General features: G+C 37.4%; 3 protein-coding genes and 2 pseudogenes across 11 annotated transcripts; 4 read left to right on the forward strand and 1 right to left on the reverse strand.

Moving 5' to 3' along the window:
• The first annotated feature begins 846 nt into the window (after window positions 1-846).
• Window positions 847-4,739, forward strand: LOC120013826 (annotated as a pseudogene).
• Window positions 4,740-6,554: 1,815 nt separating this feature from the next.
• Window positions 6,555-9,089, forward strand: LOC120013274 (NADPH-dependent aldo-keto reductase, chloroplastic-like). The gene is made up of 7 exons (XM_038865029.1): window positions 6,555-6,826; window positions 6,931-6,981; window positions 7,354-7,430; window positions 7,656-7,743; window positions 7,883-8,158; window positions 8,267-8,515; window positions 8,811-9,089. The coding sequence occupies exons 1-7, from the start codon at window positions 6,707-6,709 to the stop codon at window positions 8,895-8,897; spliced, it is 948 nt and encodes a 315-aa protein (XP_038720957.1). The 5' UTR covers window positions 6,555-6,706; the 3' UTR covers window positions 8,898-9,089.
• Window positions 9,090-10,008: 919 nt separating this feature from the next.
• On the forward strand, window positions 10,009-11,872 carry LOC120013277 (annotated as a pseudogene).
• Window positions 11,873-12,831: 959 nt separating this feature from the next.
• On the forward strand, window positions 12,832-17,175 carry LOC120013276 (uracil phosphoribosyltransferase). 3 transcript variants are annotated; one of them, XR_005471387.1, is made up of 13 exons: window positions 12,832-13,022; window positions 13,160-13,252; window positions 13,361-13,439; window positions 13,961-14,019; window positions 14,225-14,302; window positions 14,496-14,577; window positions 14,863-14,911; window positions 15,179-15,240; window positions 16,122-16,189; window positions 16,351-16,406; window positions 16,502-16,549; window positions 16,654-16,819; window positions 16,999-17,175. XR_005471387.1 is itself a non-coding variant. In XM_038865030.1 (12 exons), the coding sequence occupies exons 1-12, from the start codon at window positions 12,879-12,881 to the stop codon at window positions 16,703-16,705; spliced, it is 870 nt and encodes a 289-aa protein (XP_038720958.1). In that variant the 5' UTR covers window positions 12,832-12,878; the 3' UTR covers window positions 16,706-16,991. The 3 variants fall into 3 exon arrangements, 1 of the variants encoding a protein (XP_038720958.1); XR_005471386.1 differs by having other exon boundaries at window positions 16,916-17,031; XM_038865030.1 differs by lacking the exon at window positions 16,999-17,175 and having other exon boundaries at window positions 16,654-16,991.
• Window positions 17,176-17,895: 720 nt separating this feature from the next.
• Window positions 17,896-22,751, reverse strand: LOC120012001 (PRA1 family protein A1-like). Of its 7 annotated transcripts, none has more exons than XM_038863219.1 (10): window positions 22,336-22,744; window positions 20,919-20,959; window positions 20,761-20,839; window positions 20,556-20,642; window positions 20,389-20,477; window positions 20,218-20,289; window positions 20,000-20,130; window positions 19,409-19,681; window positions 18,250-18,312; window positions 17,896-18,169 (listed from the first exon to the last, which is right to left on the reverse strand). In XM_038863219.1, the coding sequence occupies exons 1-7, from the start codon at window positions 22,491-22,493 to the stop codon at window positions 20,057-20,059; spliced, it is 600 nt and encodes a 199-aa protein (XP_038719147.1). In that variant the 5' UTR covers window positions 22,494-22,744; the 3' UTR covers window positions 17,896-18,169; window positions 18,250-18,312; window positions 19,409-19,681; window positions 20,000-20,056. The 7 variants fall into 7 exon arrangements, with proteins under 7 accessions (XP_038719147.1, XP_038719146.1, XP_038719149.1 ...); XM_038863218.1 differs by adding an exon at window positions 19,149-19,222 and having other exon boundaries at window positions 17,896-18,312; XM_038863221.1 differs by having other exon boundaries at window positions 17,896-18,312; window positions 19,409-19,468; window positions 22,336-22,746.
• Window positions 22,752-23,021: the final 270 nt, after the last annotated feature.

The raw sequence follows: 23,021 nt of genomic DNA on the forward strand, positions 1-23,021 counted from the left end.
TCACAACTGCAGTTTCATGCAGATTTTGAGCTTTAAACTTTTCAAAGCCCTTTGTTTTTATCCACTTTCGGAATGGGATGTATTAAACAAAATTGTATTACTTAGACTCTTCAAAATAATGTCAAAACTCATCAGAAATCAGTCCACCCTGTCATAAATCCACACCCCTTATACAACTAAGTATATTGTCCGCTAAACGGTACTCGAGTCCAAAGAAAAAGGTTTAGTTGATTGTAAGAAGATGAACTTGCTCTTATAAACCCAATGAGATTCTCATATCTTTTCGATGTGAGATTCCTAACACACTCAAATTAATAATATTGTCTGTTTTGCTTTTATCGAGATACATCGAACCCGCAGGACTTTCTTCTTCTAAGCTGTTGCCTATGTAGTTCGCCCAAAAAAGACCTTTGTTGAATGAATGATACTTGAAAATTTTTAAAAATTTATCACTTGGTGTTCTCCAACGATGTGCGATTACAAGTCTACAATACTGTTGAGATGATATTTTGCCCCATGCATCACCAACTCCAAGTCAAGCAAGATATGGGGCAACAATTAACGGCAGTCTAGAGCTAAAAAATCAGGAGCAAATGTGCAGTTGTAGTATGATTATGAAGGTAAAAAAGTGGAAGGGTGTATTGAGTATTGACTGTATTCTCCAGGTTAAGTAAAAGCCCATAGGCCTCACCGAACCTTAACTACCAGGTTGAGTATCAGCTCACTTGAACAGCCCATGATATTTAAGCCCAATTAGAAAAAAAAGGTCGAGTAAGTCCATGGGCCACACCGAACCTTAACTACCCGGTTGTTCATGTTGGTGTGCTTGGGATCAGAACACTTAACGGCCACGACATTTGAGCCCAATTTGGCAAATGTCGAGGGGAAGTCACCGAACACCAACCTAAACCCATCTTCTCTCCCTGGTTCGCCGAGATTGGGATCGGACGCATGGCTTGCCGCGCTTATTTCTCCGTCCGATACGCCCCGTTTCATGCCCGAATTTCAGCTACAAAATCCTAGGCCGTCTCTTCTCTTACATAAACATCTCCTTCCCTCCTCTTCACCTTTGCTTCCCCAAAAGGTAACATGATTTCAAAAGGAAAAAGAATAGAGAAAGAAAAGCAGCCCCGGACAGTCGCACACTCTCTTTCATCTGATTTTTTTTGCTATATATTTGTAAATATGCGAATCCTAATCGATTATCGTCCTTTTATGTTGTATTAGATCTCGTGTTTGAGTAGTAGGCGCCGTACCTGTGTTCCTGTGAGGTCTCACAGGGTGACTGAGGATAAACCCGTTTCAGAGGACAGAATGCTTGTGAGTTCACTTCATCTCTCTCTTTTGAGTATACCATGGATTGTTCGCTTAAGTTCGGGTGGTTTGATAAACGAATCAATTAAATTTATTTTCCCCCAATTTTTGAAGGTGTTTGTGCCTCCACATCCATTGATAAAGCACTGGGTTTCAGTTTTGAGGAACGAACAAACTCCTTGTCCAATTTTTAGTAAGTTTTACCTTTATGTGTATTTTGCTACATAGTAATGTTGTTTTCTTAGCAATTCAAATAGATGGATTTGTATTGGGAACTAAATCCAATTAATCAGAAATTATTGTGGCTATACGTTTATGCTATGTGTTTCTTTTATCCTGCTGAAGCACAAAAAGCTGTGCGATAGTGTTTTGCTTGTTTTACATATTGTGTCTTCACCGCTCTGCTATGGTAGTTTTTTAGGGTGCTAGTACTATGATAGTTAAGTATATTCTGCCGTTTTTTTGATCCTAAATCATTATGATGAAATGCATCCGAATAAAGCGAGCTGCATCAGCTGGCAGTAAGTTTCTGTTGTGTACAATGAATATCTTCATTTTTGTTGTTCTTTTCCATTCGTATTAAAGTTTATGAATACTTAAATAGGCTTTAAAAAACTTTAAGGACGATTTTGATAGTTTGATCAGTGGTTTGTAAATGCAACTTTGTAGGATTTATTTCTAATATTATGATGTTTCTCATGCATGTTCTCATAGGGAATGCAATGGCTGAGTTGGGCAGGTTGCTTATTTATGAGGCATCAAGGGATTGGCTGGTGAGCTTCTCCATCTTCTCAAGAAAGATATTCATTCTTTTCACCTAAAATATTTCCTTTTTGGTGGGTCTTTTAATTGCCTACAACATCCTGCTTTGAAAGCATGCCAACTTTATTACCTTGGAAGATCATATTAATCTAATTTTTGCTTAAATTTTATGACTGATAGTTAGTGCTCACATCTATGTGCTTTTGCTACTACCAGCCTACTGTCACAGGAGATATCCAATCACCAATGGGAGTTGCTTCCGTTGAATTTATTGATCCTAGGGAGCCTATAGCGGTGAGTCAATGGTTTCAATGTTTTTTTAAAATAGAAATCATGTATGATTAAATACCAAGTATGTAAAACTTCCATGTAAGTTACTTTTGGTCCGCCTTCTTAGTTATTAAATTAATTATCCTTCCATTTACTGTAATACATATCTACATTGGTTCTTGTTTAGTCAGACTATGCTAATCTTTTAGTTTTGCAGGTTGTTCCAATCTTGAGAGCTGGCCTTGCTTTGGCAGAAAATGCATCATCAGTCTTGCCAGCAACAAGAACATACCATCTGGGTAAGGATTTCGCCATGAAATCTATCTTCCAAGGAATTTAATGTAGTGCGAAAAGGAAACAGAATGAGTAGTAAGAATTCCTTATATTTGAAATAGCAGTTATTGGTGCTAATTGGAAAATGTTTCGTCCCCTTACAATTTCTTTGCTTGCAACTACATTTGAAGTTGACTATTTTGTCTGTCATTCTTTCTAAAATTAAAGTTACATGTCTTTTCGTTTTTTATTTCATACTGGTGATGACATGGGTTATTTATGTTTATTTTTCTTGTTTTGCATATTAAGGATTAAGTAGAGATGAGGAGACTCTTCAGCCGAGTGTATATTTGAACAAGTAAGAATTTTGCTTTGAGCACTTTTAAATTGTTTCACTTACTTATAAGTAGTCAGAATTTCCTCATTGCTTGTAAAATCATGATTTTAGTTTACTGCAGCAGGACACGCTCTTAGACATAAACTTTAATTCTTGGGATTTTTGTAAGCCGGTACACTAGATTGTACTTAATTGTAAAAATGTGCAACCATTAAAACATCCTTTTAAAAAAGTACACTGGGACCAGCTTTTACCAAAATAACCTCAAATTTGATTTTCTCTCTCCACGAACTGCGATACAATGGTGATACTTTTAAATAGAAAATCCAGCATAGTGTTCAGTTTATATCTTTTCCTCATAAAATGATGATACAAATGTTGGAATGTAAATTTGATTGCATTACATGTCTTTCTGGATCAATTGTATCATTTTAGTGGATTTTTAATAACCTCAAATTTGATTTTCTCTTTCTACGAACTGCGATACAATAGTGATACTTTTAATCAGAATGTCCAATTTAGTGTTCAATTTATATTTTTTCCTCATAAAATGATGATACAAATGTTAGAATGTAAATTTGATTGCATTACTTGTCTTTCTGGATCAATTGTATCATTTTCGTGGATTTTTAATAACCTCAAATTTGATTCTCTCTCCACGAACTGCGATACAATAGTGATATTTTTAATCAAAAGGTCCAATTTAGTGTTCAATTTATATCTTTTCCTTATAAAATGATGAGACAAATGTTAGAATGTAAATTTGATTGCATTACATGTCTTTCTGGTTCAATTATATCATTTTAGTGGTTTTTTTTGTGTTGATACTATAGTGATACATCTATGCAGTTGTAAATGTTTTTCCACAACAAGCAAGAGATGTACAAGTCAAGAAAAGAAAATCAAGAAAGGAAAAATAATTAGGAAGAGGAAGTATGCATACTAGTTCAATTGTATCTTTTTAGTGGATTTTTGGTGTTGGTGATACTATAGTGATACATCTCTGCAGCTGTATAGTATCAATTTTCCTAAATTTTCTTCTGCTTATTATACAAGAAAAAAAATAGAAAACAAAACCAAACAAGAGTCATTCCAATCAATTTGATGAGGATCACCTCATCAGTTCTCACTCTCTGTATTTTATAGTGCTGAAAAAATTTCCTATGAATCATATCGTAATATTTATCGATGTGTTCTTCATACTTGTTGTACAAAGTAGGAATTGTGATGGATAAGATGGTTCTTGTGACAGTATCAATGACAAAGCTTCATAAAAGCCCAATGGAATTTGAGAGGAGAGAAGAAGAAGAAGAAGAAGAAGAAGAAGAAGAAGAGAGGAGAGAAGAGAAGGAGAAGACGAAGAGGAGAGGAGAGGAGAGGAGAGGAGAGGAGGGTACTGTAGGTATAAATAAAAAAATGTCTTAAACTAGATGACCAAATTACCCTTAAATTGCACATTTTTACAATTTTAAAAAGGCCCATGACCTTTTTACAATTAAGTTGTCCAAAGTGCTCTTAGTGCTAATTGTCTGTTAATTCTAGTATTCTGCTTTATGCCATTCTTTTTCATTGTACTCTTTGGCGTTTATTTTAAGTTACATCTAATACTGAATTATTAACCTATTTGCATAAGTTTGGTGCGACACCCTTTTACATTCTGCAATATATTTGCAGGTTACCTGATACATTTTTGGAAGAGTCTCGAGTGATTTTGGTGGATCCAATGTTGGCAACAGGTATTAGCAGTCTATAGTCTATAGTGTCGAAAAGCCCTAAACCCTAAACCCTAATCTCCAAAACCCTAAAGGTCCTAAACCCCAAACCCTAAAGACCCTAAACCTCTAAACCCTAAAGGCTTTAAACCCTAACCCCAAAACCCTAAAGACCTTAAATTCCTAAACCCTAAAGGCCTTGAACCCTAAAGCTAAGCACTAAACCCTAAAGCCATAATATGACCCTCTACTCATTAATGTTGATAAAATCTTAAGACCCTAAGATTTTATCAAATAAAGTATAAAATTAAACAATTTAAAATTATAGATGTGTATAATATAAAATTTAAAATCAATACCATTAAGTAAAACTAAAATTATTTAATGGTGTTAAAAATATAATAGGTGGTATGTAAAGATAATAATTTAATTAGTTGACAAGTATAACATGAAAGTAGCTTTGGTTTGTTGGTTAATTTATTACTCTTCCACCTAGGAGTCTCAGGTTGGAATCCTAAGATTCAAAGATGTTGAATAAGTGCGTAATTTAATTTTGTTGGAATCCTAAGATGCGTAATTTAATTTTATAATTTTCAAAGATGTTGAATAAGTGCGTAATTTAATTTTGTTGGAATCCTAAGATGCGTAATTTAATTTTGTAATTTTCAAAGATGTTAAATAAGTACGGGACGCGGGGCACCACCTGGAGGTGTGGGGTGAGGGTCGACCATGATCTTCCCCCGCCCCGTTGTCATCCCTAGCAAGTACTCGTCTTGTGTTGAGTTCATCTATCTTTAAAGTTTTTTACAAAATAAAAATGCGGTAATCCATCCCCTCCTCAAAATAGCACCAAAGAATATCCCTTGCACGGTATCTACTAACCGACCCGTAAAAAAGTTAAAAGATGCCAGAAAAGGCAACCACTGATCAGTTGAGGCCGGCCACTCAGTTGTTAGCGAAGCTCTACGAAAGGTCTTTATCTTCTTTTTGTACGTATTTTCAAACAAATGCAGAATCTGCCGCATGCCACGTCATGAAGCACCTAAACAAACCAAACCACCCATAAAAAACAAAAAAGCCAATTTTGGAAGGCAAACATATGACATGGTGGCAGCATATTCACTCGCTGACAGTTGGCAAGCGTACGCTCATTACCTCCATTTGACTAGTCAAAACCAATCCTATATTCCTAATCCAAATATATATACTCCAACCAAGTACAATCTAAAATTCGGAGATTATTTTTTAAACTAAAAGGTTATGAGAGAGTTTAATTCTTTCGGAAAATCATGGATTGGATACATAGCAAAAATCACAAATAACAAATCAATTATTTTTTGATACATAGTAATTTCTTCTCGTGGGTATATTATTGTCGTGTGTAGTTAATGGGTTTAGATCCATATTCAATCACATCACAACAACCCATTATTATTATTTTATTAAATGACATTTATTCCATATCTTATTCAACAAGGATTTTAAGTTTCTCACTAAATTTGAGAGGTTATTTTTAACAAATCTAATTATGGTAGTGAATAAAGTAATTGATTACACTAACATATATTCTTTATTTTTTAAAATACACCAACAAAGACAGTTCAACTGCTCACAATTATTTTAAGTTTTATTCTTTTATAAATTTAAAATTTTAAAAATTAGAGAGTAAGATAAATAAATGTATTCTCTTTATGCATGGCCAAAAACTATTTTATTTAACGTTACAAATCAAAGAGTGAAAACGATCTTTTGTCGCATTAGCAAAACCAACTCGTGTGGACTGTTTGACGTCAGCACATATCTCAGCCATTGCCAGGTTTTCAAGAAGGTTCTGGTTTTATTTATGAGCCGACTGGTCAAGAACTGGTCGGCAACGGTGCGTGCGTGTTCTTATCATGGTGCCGTACCTTCTTGTGCTCGATCTCTGCAGTATATAAATTAATAATCACTGGCATTGTTTGTTCCATCTCTTTTTGTCTACAAATAGGGACAAAACCAAGTTGTGAAGAAGAGGAGGCGAAGGTTTTTTTGGTGCGAAATGGCGAAGGCGATTCGGTTCTTTGAGTTGAACACCGGTGCTAAGATTCCTTCAGTTGGGTTAGGAACATGGCAGGCTGATCCTGGCGTCGTTGGCAACGCAGTCACCGCTGCGATTAAGGTACGATTACATAAAGAGTGATGACTGGAACTTCTGATTTCTTTTTTCTCTGCTTTGATTTCATAATATCGGATCTTAATCGACTCTTCTGCTTGAGCGTGCAGTTGGGATACCGCCACATTGATTGTGCTTCAGCATATGCCAACGAGAAGGAGGTAATGATTTTGATTAGGCTTTATGACAGTAGTAATATTCGATAAGTCGCTTATGATTGATTCCATGCTTTGCCAATTTGAGTTTCCCTTTGATGTTGAGAGTACTGTTTGTGAAAGACAAAATCAAGTTTTGAAGAAAGTTATTCATGAAGTTATGTTCTTAATCTGAATTTGATAGTTGCAAAGAACTTAATTGATGGCAATGAAACAGCTTTAATAGTGTGGTTGATGAATAATTTAATCCAAGGAGGCAATCCTGGCCAAGGATTTATCTATAGACCAATAGAGCTAGAATTTTTACACCTAATTTCCATGCCTTCGTTTTTCAGAATTGAATTTTTCATTTCTGGAAGCATTTTCTGTTTTATGCAGATTGGTCACGCTCTTAAGAAGCTGTTTAATGATGGTCTTGTGAAGCGTGAGGATTTATGGATCACCTCCAAACTCTGGTTTTTCTTCTACTCTTTTTTTTTCCCTCTACAATTGGGTTTTGTATCTATGCATGGCCAGATAATCTAGAAGACTTGAACCATTTGACATAATAGAAGAATCTGCCAAAATTCAAGTTAACTGCAACCTGAATGTGTTGATAGTTGCAGGGAACAAGTTTCTTTTCCTCAAAATCTTTGTCCTATCTCTAGCTTATGTAGAGTATAATCTATTTCAATTTTCAGGTGTGTGGATCATGCTCCAGAAGATGTACCAAAGGCTTTAGATAGAACTTTGGGAGACTTGCAGCTTGACTATCTCGATCTGTATCTCGTATGTATATTAGTATATAATATTTGAGCTCCTCCCATGCTTTATTCCTTCAAAGTTGATTTTGTTTATGCCCAAGTTAATTGAGTTTTTTCCTTTTTGACTGTGTGGTATCCATTCTTTCTTCCTTTTCCCCCTGCAGATCCACTGGCCAGTCAGTTTCAAAAGGGGGTCGGTTGGATTTAAGCCTGAAAACTTTTCCAAGAGTGACATACCCAGCACATGGGGAGCAATGGAGGCACTCCATGATTCTGGCAAGGCTCGAGCTATTGGTGTTAGTAATTTCTCTACAAAGAAGCTTGAAGATCTCTTAAAAGTAGCGCGTGTGCCACCAGCTGTTAACCAGGTGGAGTTGCACCCGCAATGGCAGCAACCGAAGTTGCATGATTTCTGTAAAGCCAAGGGAATTCACCTATCTGTGAGTATGCAAATATTGAGCCACTTATGCTTCGTGATAGGTATTTGAGTATGCTTTAGCTACAGGGACAGGATTCTAATAGAACATAATTTGCGTAAATACTTTCAGGGATATTCACCATTGGGTTCTCCAGGCACGGGAAGTATTAAGGGTGATGTTCTGAAAAATCCAGTCCTTAGTACTGTTGCAGAGAAATTAGGCAAGTCCCCAGCACAGGTGGCTCTTCGTTGGGGACTGCAAATGGGTCATAGTGTGTTGCCAAAGAGCACAAATGAGGGAAGGATTAAGGAGAACTTCGATGTTTTTGACTGGTCCATACCTGAAGACTTGTTCTCAAAATTTTCTGAAATTAAGCAGGCATGTGGTATATTTGATTTTGATTTTCTTTTACTTTACACTGCTTGCTTTTAACTGTGCAGCAACTGATATGAATATCACGTGTTTCTACCATGTATTTTGTGGTGTTATATGAGTTGTTATATACAAACTTGTTATAACTGAAATGGAGTCAATGTAGCTCCGTTTATATAAACATTTTAGTTCTGAATTCTGATTTTCCTATCTTAAGCTTAGAGAACTAGAATCTGTCTCTTTTACGCAAAAGGCATTGGATCGGTTCAGATGATTGATTTCGTGGTTTATAATCTTGCAGGAGAGGCTAATTAAAGGTACTGGATTTGTCCATGAGACCCTTGGCGAGTACAAGACAGTTGAAGAACTATGGGATGGAGAGCTTTGAGCAAATTTTGGAAGCTAAGAGCATTAGAGTCATTTATTCAACTTGTTTGATCCCAGTGATTTCGAAAGTTCAGTGATTTTGAGTTTATGCTTATTAAACATATGTTGGAGGATACATGTCTCTGTGATAATTGGAACATTAGTAGACCATTGAGCATTTGAAATAGGCAATAAAATCCCTCTTTCGTTTTCTTATGTTTCTTTCATTTACCGAAATGAACTCCTCCCCCAATGCAGTGATTTGGATGAGCAATTGCAGAAGAGTTTACACAGGTATCTTGAGGTCAGAGGGATCAACCCCAGCACAACCAACTACTACTTGTTTTTTACTTTTCTTACATGCAGAATAAAGATGACAGTGAGCGAGTATTCGCAGTGGTTGAAAAACCTCAAGAATATCATTGAAAAGTGATTTGGGTGGCTAGACATTAGTATACCTCTGTTGTGATTATGTTGGAAACTTGAAGTCAGATTATTCTACTGAATTTTCCAACTTTTCTTGTGCTGTTATTAGCTTTTGAACTTGTACGAGCTATGAGAAGATGAAACCCTTGAATTCGTAAGAATTATGCTTGACAAAGCTTGATGTCTTTTAGAAGCAGTGATGTGTTAGATAGTGAGAAACTTCAATTCCCGTAGGGTAGAATATCAGATGTTCAAAAGGTAAACTTGTACTCGGTTAAACAATAAAGTGTTGGACATGTTTCTTGTTCTAGTCAAAAGTAGTATCTTTCGGATATCAATTACTTTTATCTCTATTAACTTTGTTTTCCTCCTTTATCTTATACCAGTTTGGCTCACGTCAAAAGCTTTTTCTATCCTGGACACCTGTGTTTTTCCCTTATAAGCCCTGATATCGATTGATATCTGTTAGAAGTTAATTGATATGAGCTGTTCAAGATATATCTTTACACAGGTTGAGAAAATCACAATAATAAAGGAAATAAATATTCATTTATTCTCTTATGGTATTTAAATATTTATACAAAAGGTACATTTTTAAGCAATCAATGTATATATTAATGCTATTTTGGTAGCAATCGATCCATTTTTGGTGGCATAAACTTCTGCCAAATTTATCTCCCACACTTTGAACTTTTCCATTAGAGATTTCAGGCAAGAACTGAAACAGATTCTGATTACTGAATTGGCTCCAACAGTTCGTCTCAACACAGGAATTTTAAAAGGTCTGCTTTTCTTTTTTCTTTTTCTTCTTCGTTGTTCTTATTGATTTCTTATCGATCAACGTACACAAACTGAATTCAATAGGGTTTTTTTTATTATTAATTATCTGTAGAAGATATGGAGAGGAAGGACTGTAGCAATGGAACTTTCTATTTTGATCTCAACACTGGTGCTAAGATACCATCTATCGGCCTTGGTACCTGGAAAGCTCCTCCAGGTGTCGTTGGTGAAGCTGTGATCGCTGCAGTCAAGGTAATTCATTTTCTCCTAAGATTACAAATCTTAATCTTTCTGTTTTCTTTCTGGTTTCTGGGGTTTATTCCAATTGAAATCTGTGATAAAAACCCTGTGATTCTGATTATTATGCAGGCTGGTTATAGGCATATTGACAGTGCTAGCGTATACGGTAACGAAAAAGACGTAACTTTCTCTCTTTGTTCTGATGGGTCTGATCACATTTTCCATTATCTGAATTATGTCTAATGTAATGAAGGTAGGAGAAGCATTGAAGGTATTGTTTTCTACTGGTATCGTGAAGTGAAGTGAGATGTTCATCACATCTAAGCTCTGGTATCCCTTTTGCCCTGATTCATGTTATACCAAAATTTCAATCTGCATCAATCAATTATAGAATAATTGCTTGCTTTGAGTCTTAACACAGGGAGTTATAACATTTACAGGTGTAGTGACCATGCACCAGAAGATGTATCAAAGGCACTGACAAGAAGTCTAGAAGATCTGCAGCTAGACTACATTGACTTATACCTTGTATGCTTCTGCACTTCAATTTCTGAAAGAAACAAGATATATACACTGAATGCTATTGGATATTGATAATGAGCTTGTGTTGCAGATACATTGGCCATTTCGAACGAAACCCGGTTCAAGTGGGTGGGATCCTGAAATGATGGCTCCCTTGTGTCTTCCAGAGACATGGAGTGCAATGGAGGGCTTGTATGCATCAGGCCAAGCAAGGGCAATTGGGGTAAGCAATTTCTCAACCAAGAAGCTGCAGGACCTGCTCACATACGCAAAAATACCTCCCGCAGTGAATCAAGTGGAGTGTCACCCTGTCTGGCAGCAACCAGCACTTCACAACTTCTGCAAATCAATCAGCGTACACCTTTCGGTCAGTAGAGTAACTAACTCGAGTCCAATCATTGTTCTTGATTTTCATCATCAGGATATAATGTGCAAGTTTCTGGTTAGGCATATTCGCCGCTGGGATCACCAGGATCTTGGATTAAGGGAGAGATTGTGAAGGAACCAGTACTGATTGAGATTGCTGAAAAGCTTAATAAGTCACCGGCTCAAGTTGCTCTCCGCTGGGGTATTCAGAGTGGTCACAGTGTCCTCCCTAAGAGCACAAATGAGTCTAGGATCAAGGAAAACGTATGCTTACTTGATTGGTGTATTCCTCCTGAGCTTTTCTCTAAGTTCTCAGATATCCACCAGGTATGTGCTCTTCCAATAGCCAGCATTCGTGCTTTTACCATCATACTGGCCCAACAATGTCAGCTAAACTTGTTTCTTGCCCTTCTGTTGTGCAGCAACGGCTTCTTCGGGGTGATTTTGCCATCCATGAAACCTGCAGTCCCTATAAAAGCCTCCAAGAACTGTGGGATGGTGAAATATGAGACGTGAGGAGATAACCATGTTCTCTATTTATTTGTTTAGACTACAAGAGAAAAAATGTATTCAGACAATGCACACTAAGCCACTTAATTTGAAGTTACAGTTCATGAAGAACAATCATTCCTATGATTTCCAAAAAACTTTTGGATTTGGGTATTGGATTCGTGTCTGCATACTCCTCCCACATAACAACTGCAGTTTCAAGCAGATTTTGAGCTTTAAACTTTTCAAAGCCCCTTTGTTTTTATCCACTTTCAGACTGGCATGTATTAAACAAATTTGTATTACTCACACTCTTCACTCTGTCAAGAATCTACACCCTTTATACAACTAACTATATTATCCCCTTACACGGCTTTGTTTCTCTATGGGCCATCTCAGTTAATGGTACTTGAGCCCAAGGAAAAAGGCTAAGTTCATTGTAAAGAGGTGAACTTGACATTATAAACCCAATGGGATCCTCACATCTTTTTTTGATGTGGGATTCCTAACACACTCAAATCAATAATATTGTCTATTTTTTAGTTTACCGAGATATATCGAACCCGTGCGATTTTCTTTTTCTATGATGTCGCTTATGTACTTAGGTCTAGAAAAATGGCTTATTGAATGAATGATATTTGGACTTTTCTTAAAAATTATATCAGTTGGTGTTCTCCAACGATATGCGATTACAAGTCAGACAAAACTGCTGACAGGATATTTTGCTCCATGCATCACCAACCCCAAGTCGAGCAAGATATGTGGCAACAATTAATGGCAGTCTAGAGCTAAAAACTCTGGAGCAAATGCGCAGTTGTAATATGATTATGAAGGTAAAAAACTGGAAGGGTATTCTCCAGGTTAAGTAAAAGCCCATGGGCCTCACAGAACCTTTCCTACCAGGTTGAGTATCAGCTCACTTGAACAGCCCATGATATTTAAGCCCAATTTGAAAGAAAGGTCGAGTAGAGAAGTCCATGGGCCACGCCTAACCTTAACTACCAGGTGGTTCATGTTGCTGAGATTGGGATCAGAACACTTAACGGCCCACGACATTTGAGCCTAATTTGGAAAATGTCGAGAGGAAGTCAACGAACAGTGTGTCAACCACTCGTGAACCCAAGTACCCAACCTAAAACCCATCTTCTCTCCCTGGTTCGCCGAGATTGGGATCGGACGCATGGCTTGCCGCGCTTATTTCTCCGTCCGATGTCCGTCCGATACGCCCCGTTTCATGCCCGAATTTCAGCTACAAAACTATAGGCCGTCTCTTCTCTTACATAAACATCTCCTTCCCTGCTCTTCACCTTTGCTTCCCCACAAGGTAACATGATTTCAAAAGAATAGAGAAAGGAAAGCAGCCCCGGACAGTCGCACACTCTCTTTCATCTGATTTTTTTTTGCTATATATTTGTAAATATGCGAATTCTAATCGATTATCGTCCTTTTATGCTGTATTAGATCTCGTGTTTGAGTAGTAGGCGCCGTACCTGTGTTCCTGTGAGGTCTCACAGGGTGACTGAGGATAAACCCGTATCAGAGGACAGAATGCTTGTGAGTTCACTTCATCTCTCTCTTTTGAGTATACCATGGATTGTTCGCTTAAGTTCGGGTGGTTTGATAAACGAATCAATTAAATTTATTTTCCCCCAATTTTTGAAGGTGTTTGTGCCTCCACATCCATTGATAAAGCACTGGGTTTCAGTTTTGAGGAACGAACAAACTCCTTGTCCAATTTTTAGTAAGTTTTACCTTTATGTGTATTTTGCTACATAGTAATGTTGTTTTCTTAGCAATTCAAATAGATGGATTTGTATTGGGAACTAAATCCAATTAATCAGAAATTATTGTGGCTATACGTTTATGCTATGTGTTTCTTTTATCCTGCTGAAGCACAAAAAGCTGTGCGATAGTGTTTTGCTTGTTTTACATATTGTGTCTTCACCGCTCTGCTATGGTAGTTTTTTAGGGTGCTAGTACTATGATAGTTAAGTATATTCTGCAGTTTTTTTGATCCTAAATCATCATGATGAAATGCATCCGAATAAAGCGAGCTGCATCAGCTGGCAGTAAGTTTCTGTTGTGTACAATGAATATCTTCATTTTTGTTGTTCTTTTCCATTCGTATTAAAGTTTATGAATACCTAAATAGGCTTTAAAAAACTTTAAGGACGATTTTGAAAGTTTGATCAGTGGTTTGTAAATGCAGCTTTGTAGGATTTATTTCTAATATTATGATGTTTCTCATGCATGTTCTCATAGGGAATGCAATGGCTGAGTTGGGCAGGTTGCTGATTTATGAGGCATCAAGGGATTGGCTGGTGAGCTTCTCCATCTTCTCAAGAAATATATTCATTCTTTTCACCTAAAATATTTCCTTTTTGGTGGGTCTTTTATTTGCCTACAACATCTTGCTGTGAAAGCATGTCAACTTTATTACCTTGGAAGATCATATTAATCTAATTTTTGCTTAAATTTTATGACTGATAGTTAGTGCTCACATCTATGTGCTTTTGCTACTACCAGCCTACTGTCACAGGAGATATCCAATCACCAATGGGAGTTGCTTCCGTTGAATTTATTGATCCTAGGGAGCCTATAGCGGTGAGTCAATGGTTTCAATGTTTTTTTAAAATAGAAATCATGTATGATTAAATACCAAGTATGTAAAACTTCCATGTAAGTTACTTTTGGTCCGCCTTCTTAGTTATTAAATTAATTATCCTTCCATTTACTGTAATACATATCTACATTGGTTCTTGTTTAGTCAGACTATGCTAATCTTTTAGTTTTGCAGGTTGTTCCAATCTTGAGAGCTGGCCTTGCTTTGGCAGAAAATGCATCATCAATCTTGCCGGCAACAAGAACATACCATCTGGGTAAGGATTTCGCCATGAAATCTATCTTCCAAGGAATTTAATGTAGCGCGAAAAGGAAACAGAATGAGTAGTAAGAGTTCCTTATATTTGAAATGGCAGTTATTGGTGCTAATTGCAAAATATTTCGTCCCTTACAATTTCCTTGCTTGCTTCAACTAGATTTGAAGTTGACTATTTTGTCTGTCATTCTCTCTAAAATTAAAGTTACATGTCTTTTCGTTTTTTATTACATACTGGTGATGACATGGGTTATTTATGTTTATTTTTCTTGTTTTGCATATTAAGGATTAAGTAGAGATGAGGAGACTCTTCAGCCGAGTGTATATTTGAACAAGTAAGAATTTTGCTTTGAGCACTTTTAAATTGTTTCACTTACTTCTAAGTAGTCAGAATTTCCTCATTGCTCGTAAAATCATGATTTTAGTTTACTGCAGCAGGACACGCTCTTAGACATAAACTATAATTCTAGTATTCTGCTTTATGCCATTCTTTTTCATTGTACTCTTTGGCGTTTATTTTAAGTTACATCTAATACTGAATCATTAACCTATTTGCATAAGTTTGGTGCGACACCCTTTTACATTCTGCAATATATTTGCAGGTTACCTGATAAATTTTTGGAAGAGTCTCGAGTGATTTTGGTGGATCCTATGTTGGCAACAGGTATTAGCAGTCTATAGTCTATAGTGTCGAAAAGTATCATATCATTTATAGCAACTTCTAATATATAGATTTTTCCTCTAAATGACAACACTTTTGATGTTATTCTTTCAAATTGGTAGTTCTCCATTTATTCTTTATTAGGTTGGAGATTCAACTTTTATGTGGTTTGTGTTGATTTTCTGTCATTGAATGGTCAACTCCTTATACCTCATTTTAACTGCATTACGTGCCTTATTGTTGTACAATCTTGCATATGAGGAAATATGTCACCTTCCATTTGTAAGTTTGTATCTAGAGAATAAATAAAAAGTCCACAATAATGCCATAAACAGAGGTGGCTGTCTCTTTCTAGCTGAAGATGCATTGTTGTCTTAACATACACGTCTAACACCGCCCGATGTGGATACATTTCAACCTCTAGATTCTAGAATTTGTTTCTAGTCTTTTTCTTCGTCTTATTGAAGGTCACAACAAACAATGAACTTCAAAAATAATTTTTTTCGCATCCAAATTTATTGTGTAAATGATAAAGAGAACTTCCTGCGCTCAACTTTTGATGTCCATTACAGCATAAGATTTTTCCCACCCCTATTCCCCAATCCAAAGAAAAATCTCAATCTTGCTTGCATTTGATTCATGCTTTTCTCTTGCGTTTTCATAGCATTATTGCACAACTCTATGCTCTTCTTAGATGTATGTACAACAATGTTAACCTCAGGACAGTTAGTGCTATTCACGTGTGTATGTGGAATAGTGCGAAGCGGCAATGAGATGTTTTTAAATTACCTCCTTTTCTGGCATTTGTAGTTCTAGCTCTAGTTGTCCCACTAATAGTACCTAGTCTGTGTCAGTTTGATCTTGTTTTTGGTCGATAAGTGCAGGTGGCACAATAGTGGCAGCAGTCGACCTCGTAAAGGAACGTGGGGTCGATAACAAGCAAATTAGAGTGGTATGAATTTTCCACTCAAACATGTTAAACTCAGTCTTCAAGCAGACATCTTGCATATGATTACTTTACTTGTGTGATCTTGCATACACTGGTCAGTTACAGTTATTGCTTTAATCGGTACACTACTGATGAACATAAGTACATAACTGGCTGTATGACAGATATCTGCTGTAGCCGCTCCTCCTGCCCTTCAGAAGCTCAGTGAGAAGTTTCCTGGGTAATCATATTTGTCAATCACATATCATTGTTAATTGTTGGAACTGGCATATTTTTCTTGTATGCTTTAGTGTCTTCTGGTTTTTTCACTTCCAGGCTTCAGGTATATACCGGAATCATTGATCCTTCCGTCAATGACAAAGGGTAAGGCTTAATAATCATTATCAGTCTATAATATATTAATATGTACAGTACGAATAGGGTGTTAACATACTTCTTTCATCCTAATGTTAATTGATGATTTTCAGGTTCATCATTCCTGGACTTGGAGATGCAGGAGATCGTAGCTTTGGTACATAGTCATCCAACTTGTCCAGCTAAACGGAAAGATATGGTCCCCCAACACCTACCCAGTTCTGTATGATCACCTCTTGCAATTTTGATATATTGAGCTCTTCATCAGTAGTTTTCAAGGTTTGTTATTCTTACCAGCAGCAGTGAATTTAATTTGCTTTGCTGATTTGATTAGTTTAAGGTATCGACTGAAATTAAACCTTCTCTCTTTTTTAGGCGGATTCAAGTTTGGTTGATTTTGACATTCTTATGCTACCATTTGATCTGTATGGTATATGATATGTATTTATTATATGCAGCATATTATTATTTAGATGCCGAAAGGCAGGGAAGTTGGATTTCCCCCACTACTCCAGCTGCTGCTACTGCCATCTTCTTCTTTGCCATTGGTTTTACCAGTTCTGGCTGAATTACCTGCCTCACCAGGTTTAACTTCCCCACCTTCAACGTCGATCTTTATTTCTTTCTTCCCATCACACAGCTTGCAGAGAAATATAACTATTACAGCCACCACCAACACAGAACCACAAGCTAATAATGCAATGGAGTGAGAGCAGTAGATGGCCGACTTTTATATTCATACCCATAGATCGGCAAGTAGACTGAAGTACATAACGGTTCTTTACAGAGTAGTCAGGCTTAGGTGGGCCAGTTCTTTTGCACAACTCTCTCATGTCATGGGCTTGGCCCGTGGTTGACCCAACCCAACACAGTTGAAGTAGCCCATGGCAATTGTAGTAGGAATTCCATGGCCCAACCCAACGAAGTCCGAGACAGTTGCAATAGATTAACTCTCTCATACACTCATGAAGTCATGTGAGTCATGGAACCGGGTAAGCTAGTGCTTGGCCCAACCCAACACAGTCCAAGAACTACAAGTAGCCCATAGCAATTGTAGTAAGAAGGCCCAACTCAACTGAGTCCGAGGGCTACTAGTATAGCCCATTGCAATTGCAATAGGAATTCTATGGCCCAAACGATAAGGGTTCGTCTGATACAACTCCCCTCCCTCATTGCCTTGGCTTTCCCTATTCAAAAATACTAATTTTTATCGGATACACAGAAAAAGAAAACGGGCAATATAATTTAAATAATTTAATGAGAGAATAATTCATTAATATAAAATTACTTGCAGAGAAATACTAATTAAACCCACTAATCAATTTCATACAGTCTAATAAAAAGAAAGAAGAAAATTTTGTCTTGATGGAATGAATTACTTGAAATTAGGCATACCAATGATACCAGAATCATCAAACACCAGCATAAGCACCATCACAAGTGCAGCTACCGCCGGTCATATCTCCATTTTGGCGAGGATTGGCGGTGAGACAGCAACACATGAGACCTAACAACAACATGAAAAACCATGCTGTAGCCAAAGCTTGCACCCACTTCATGTAATGCTCCATCTCCTTCCTCTGGCTTCTCCCTCCCTCCAATAGTTCTCATCTTCTTAGAACGGCCGCACTGGTTGGTTTATTTATTTTCCTCATCAAGACAGCATAATCAATGGTACTACTTTTCAAGAGAGAGGAAGAGGAACATACTCTAATATATAGTTGTGCGCCCCGCACATGATCTTCGTGGAGACCAGAACAGCATGGACCAGCCTGTGAATTTAACAGCCACGGTAGACGATTAGGAAAGGCAAGAAATCCTTCAACACTCCTTTTATAATTATAAAGCCGCGTATACAAATCATTCAAGGCCACGTTAAACCCTTTCACGTTTGATAGATTTTGGTTGTACATAAGGGTTTCTTTGTGAGTTGGACTTCGTCTACAAAACATTTGTTCAAAGAATCCATACAAAGGTGCATGACACCTCACGAAACTCTCCTTTCATAATGAAAGACTCCAATCCAAGGTTTCACAGACACAATGGAAAAAAGGCTATAATTTGACTTTATTCCGCCAGTCTTACTTTGCCTTCCACCTTTTTCTCTTTTTTCCTGTGGGACTACTATATTAAATAGTAGAAAAGAAAACAGGAAAGATGAATTGCTTACCCTACATCTTATGACACAGATCCGAATGCAAATTAACCTTAAAAGAAAAGAAAAATATAAATTACTTAATTATGTCTCGCACAAAATAAAATTTGAATTGAATGAAAGCAAGTTTGGGCTGGGACTTGGTGAAAAAGATACTTAGAATAAAACTCAAGGAAGAAGGAAAAGGCCTGTAGGGTTGATCTCAGACGTCAAAAAGGAGGAATAGTCGGCACACAAAAGAGAATATAAAAGATAAGTAGATAACTTTCATCGATTCCACTCTTTTCCATTAAAGAGTGAAAGATCTTCCACCGATGTCGGGTTAACCAAACATGAACTCAACGCATCCCCTATTGACATTCGAACACATACACACGTGGCGGTGGCACTCCTTCCATCTCTATTTTCTAAACCCGAAGTAGGCAGAAATTAGTAATAAACAAACTTATTTACCGTTACAGCATTACAATCAGTTCCTTGACATCACAAAATCTGTGATTCGGTTCAAACTGCTTCGAGATCCAAAACTGGGATATCACACAGCAAAACTATTAGTCGATAGGGAACACTGTATCAGAGGAAGGATGCCACGCACTCGGGCTGGCTCCCATTGCTAATACCAAACACTCTGGAAAAGGTCATTCACAATAACACATGCAAGCAAGTAATTAAAACAAGAGCAAGATAGTGGACTTCAGGATAAATTAACATACCCACAAATGCTTTCTCCGGTACGGGTTATAACACACAATTTCTTTACAGAACAAGAGGTCCTGACAAAAGATATCAACAAGTGAATGAACTTCAACCGCATATCAATCTAAATTATTCATCCAAGCCACTCAATACTTCATTGTCCATCACATGGTGAGAAGTGAGAACCACACTCCACTGCCTTAAAGATACCAATTGATAGCGAAAAGAAAAGTTGTCATCAGAAACATATTTTCTTCAGGCAAGATTCAAATCCATGCCCCGTCAAAACCCTGTTTGTGTACCATTAGAGCCAAGAACTCTATGATTTCAGTAACTTGTAAAAAAGAAAGAAAAAAAAAAAACATTGCATAACTTGACAGAAATTTCGAAATAAAAAATGGAGATACTGAGAACCAATAGACATTCCCAATGCCAGCAATATAAGTTGTGTTTGCTTTCAAGTAACCAAAAAAAAATGCAAGAATGATGACAAAAAATTCACATGCATATCGATAAAACAAGGCTTTGATGATGATCAACGGAAAATAATGGAAGCAGGGTGTAAATTTAAAACCAAAAAAAAAAATGAACAGAGAAAATTTACTGACATGCTACAAATTCCGACTCGGCCAATCTTATAGCTCACTGTAATTACGCCAAACTGCTCAAAATTCCTCCCGGAATGTGTTTAGACGTGCTTTCAGATTAGGTGTTCTAAAGCTTGCATGGATAAAAATGGCTGAGAACGAGAAAAGAAATTCATCAAAAAGATAAATATAAGAAATGTTATGCGAAATACAGTTAAAAATACGAGCACATAACTTACCAAGTAGTCCAATTGCAAGTGCCCACAAAACAGTAAGGAGGCTGCAGGAAACATACCAAAGGAAAAAACTTACTGCAAAACAAGAGCAAAAACAATCAAAATTAACATTGAATACTAATTCCAACCACAAATTGAAATACCCAACATAAAACTGCCTAAGTTTCTGAATACCAGCAGAAAATATCAGGACAAACACCCAACGAGAGCGACCACATATATAAATTGCTCTTTTCGCTGATGGACGTCCACGGATGACAGGCCTGTCAATAATGAAAGTGAGAATAAAGAAACAAATGCTGATGTTTGAAAGAATGGGAGAAACAAAATTTGTTACTCACGTAAGAGGAGGCCTCATTTTTGCCGCTAAATGTGGAGAAAACTGCCTCAATGTTCTTGTAACCTTCTCACTGAAAGTACCTGCAAAGCTGTAGAAAAAAATTTCTCAGCAACAATAAGTGAGAGAAGAAACAGTAGCAACCACGAAAAAACTCTAAAGCCATCATTTCTTATTGTAAGAAGCAAAAGCAGGTGTAAGAAGCTTACCTGTCATTCAGAAATGCAATGCTGAGAGCTGTTAAAAGAGCAGCCACTATAGCAAGAGGCCTCCTGAGGAAACCCAAACCTGTACATCTGGTATGCATTAAGCAAGCAAACACATATACAATAAAGGCTTAAATATTAAAGCAGCTCTTTTCACTCACCAAGGATGAGAATGATCATAATGAAGTAGTTGGTCCTGTAACTGGAAAACACTTAAATTATCAGATAATCAACTATTAATGAAGAAATAGTAGTATATATTTAAAAGTTATTGAGTAATTAATTACTTTGATCCCCTCTTGAATAGCAGATACAAAGAAAACAAGGAATTGAACAATCCCCTACTCTCCCTTGTCTTCATACGAGATAGTATATCTGAAACTAGAAACAAACAAGAAACTAAAGGGTAGGAGAAGCAATAGCCATTAGCACCACCATCGCATACTCTACCCTGTTGATGCGGAATCCCACATCGGGTAAGAATAGGTTCAAACCGCAGTATATAGTAAGGAGCAATCCTTACTCTAGTAGCCAAGGTTTTCAGGGGGATTTGCCCTCTGGGCCTTGGTTACAGCCGGCCCATGCTCGCATGGGTGTCGGTTGGGCTTTGGCGGCTGTTGTTTGGGCTAGGCTGGTTTGCCAGTTCCCTCTGGTGTGGGCCTGCTCAGACTTTGTGGATTGCCACCCTTCGCTTGGGCTCGTGGCGTGCGTAGCCAAGGTTTTCAGGGGGATTTGTCCTCTGGGCCTTGGTTACAGCCGGCCCATGCTCGCATGGGTGTCGGTTGGGCTTTGGCGGCTGTTGTTTGGGCTGGGCTGGTTTGCCAGTTCCCTCTGGTGTGGGCCTGCTCAGACTTTGTGGATTGCCACCCTTCGCTTGGGCTCGTGGCGGTTGGGCTTTGGCGGCTGTTGTTTGGGCTGGGCTGGTTTGCCAGTTCCCTCTGGTGTGGGCCTGCTCAGACTTTGTGGATTGCCACCCTTCGCTTGGGCTCGTGGCGTGCGTGTGTCGTGCTGCATCACCTGTCTTCAGTCGAAATAGACTAGGAAAACAAAAAAGAAACTAAATACTTAAATAGGCAGAGATGATGACGCTTTTCAACATATAATAAAAAATTGATTTAGGGGGAAATATTCAAGATAATACTAATAGGTTGATGAACACATGCTCATCTGATCCCTGATCCCCTCTCGATGCAGAAGCAAACTAAGTAATTAGCACAGCACTTCTCCAAGAAAGAAGACAAAGAACACAAAATAAAGGCCCTCCTTGGATGAAATAATCCTCATTGAAGATCACTCCACCTTACTTTTTTAGTCTTAAATGAATTAATAAAATACGCATCTATTCTATTCATATACTCATTGAGTAAACCTCAGTTACTTTTCACTTTTTCGGCAACCAAACGGATCATGAAAACGATAATGAAAAACCGATGCAGAAAGAAAATTGCATAATCGAACCGAAAATACACAATCACGAAGACTGTATTTCTAATGATATGATATTGAGAGAACTAAATATTAGATTAAACCAATAGCGCGATCGAATTGTAAAGTAGAAACGAAGAGAGAGGAACGTACTAGTATAGATTGCATTTGAGGCGGCTGTTCCACGTAGCGGAGGATCTAGGAACGGTAAACCTGGACAAGAACTCAGAGAGAGGGCGGGGCGGCGACGACCAGTCAACTTCCCGGAGCGCATCGACTAGATCCTCCGCGGTCACGTTACCCCAATCCATTTGTCGTTGTTCTTGGCGGTTCTGCGAAACCTAGCAGTTGATTTCAACAAAAAACGCCCGCCAAATGGATGGAGACAAAACTTAGAACGAGAGGCAAAGAGGAGCGAATCGAGGTTGTGTTCCAGATGAAGATATTGATTTTCGCTTGGCTGGAGGGAATTTGCCGTTTTGATTCCGCTGAAAGACAATTCCCAAGTTGTCAAGGAATAAACAAAGCAAAGGCGAATTGCAAATTAATAACAGTATTAATGTTTGCGTGAGACCATCAGGACAAGCTTAGCAACGAAGTCACGTTAAAGTTTAATTAATTTTTCCTAAGAAGAGAAAAATTGTTTGAATGGATTTTTTAAGACTCTTAAATAACATAACCGATAAATAATTAAAATCACCATCAATTAATTCAAAATACAATTTACATATTTTAAAATAGCAAACCCATAATCTATTTGGTTCAATTCCTATAAAAAATCGACCGCTTAAACCTTCTAAGGTTCGAAACAAATTTGATGGACTTCACAATTGATCCAT

The sequence above is a fragment of the Tripterygium wilfordii genome, chromosome 13 (assembly GCF_013401445.1).
Source record: "Tripterygium wilfordii isolate XIE 37 chromosome 13, ASM1340144v1, whole genome shotgun sequence".
NCBI lineage: Eukaryota > Viridiplantae > Streptophyta > Magnoliopsida > Celastrales > Celastraceae > Tripterygium > Tripterygium wilfordii.

Excerpts from the sequence above, each read along its gene's own strand:
- LOC120013276 (XM_038865030.1), top strand. The coding sequence starts at position 12,879 with ATGGCTTGCCGCGCTTATTTCTCCGTCCGATGTCCGTCCGATACGCCC. Across the intron at positions 14,020-14,224 it reads AGGCATCAAGGGATTGGCTG|CCTACTGTCACAGGAGATAT; the intron begins GTGAGCTTCTCC and ends TGCTACTACCAG. Across the intron at positions 16,407-16,501 it reads CTCAGTGAGAAGTTTCCTGG|GCTTCAGGTATATACCGGAA; the intron begins GTAATCATATTT and ends TTTCACTTCCAG.
- LOC120012001 (XM_038863221.1), bottom strand. The coding sequence starts at position 22,493 with ATGGATTGGGGTAACGTGACCGCGGAGGATCTAGTCGATGCGCTCCGG. Across the intron at positions 20,840-20,918 it reads TATGATCATTCTCATCCTTG|GTTTGGGTTTCCTCAGGAGG; the intron begins GTGAGTGAAAAG and ends CCAGATGTACAG. Across the intron at positions 20,131-20,217 it reads ACTTGCAATTGGACTACTTG|CCATTTTTATCCATGCAAGC; the intron begins GTAAGTTATGTG and ends TCTCGTTCTCAG.
- LOC120013274 (XM_038865029.1), top strand. The coding sequence starts at position 6,707 with ATGGCGAAGGCGATTCGGTTCTTTGAGTTGAACACCGGTGCTAAGATT. Across the intron at positions 6,982-7,353 it reads CATATGCCAACGAGAAGGAG|ATTGGTCACGCTCTTAAGAA; the intron begins GTAATGATTTTG and ends TGTTTTATGCAG. Across the intron at positions 8,159-8,266 it reads CCAAGGGAATTCACCTATCT|GGATATTCACCATTGGGTTC; the intron begins GTGAGTATGCAA and ends AAATACTTTCAG.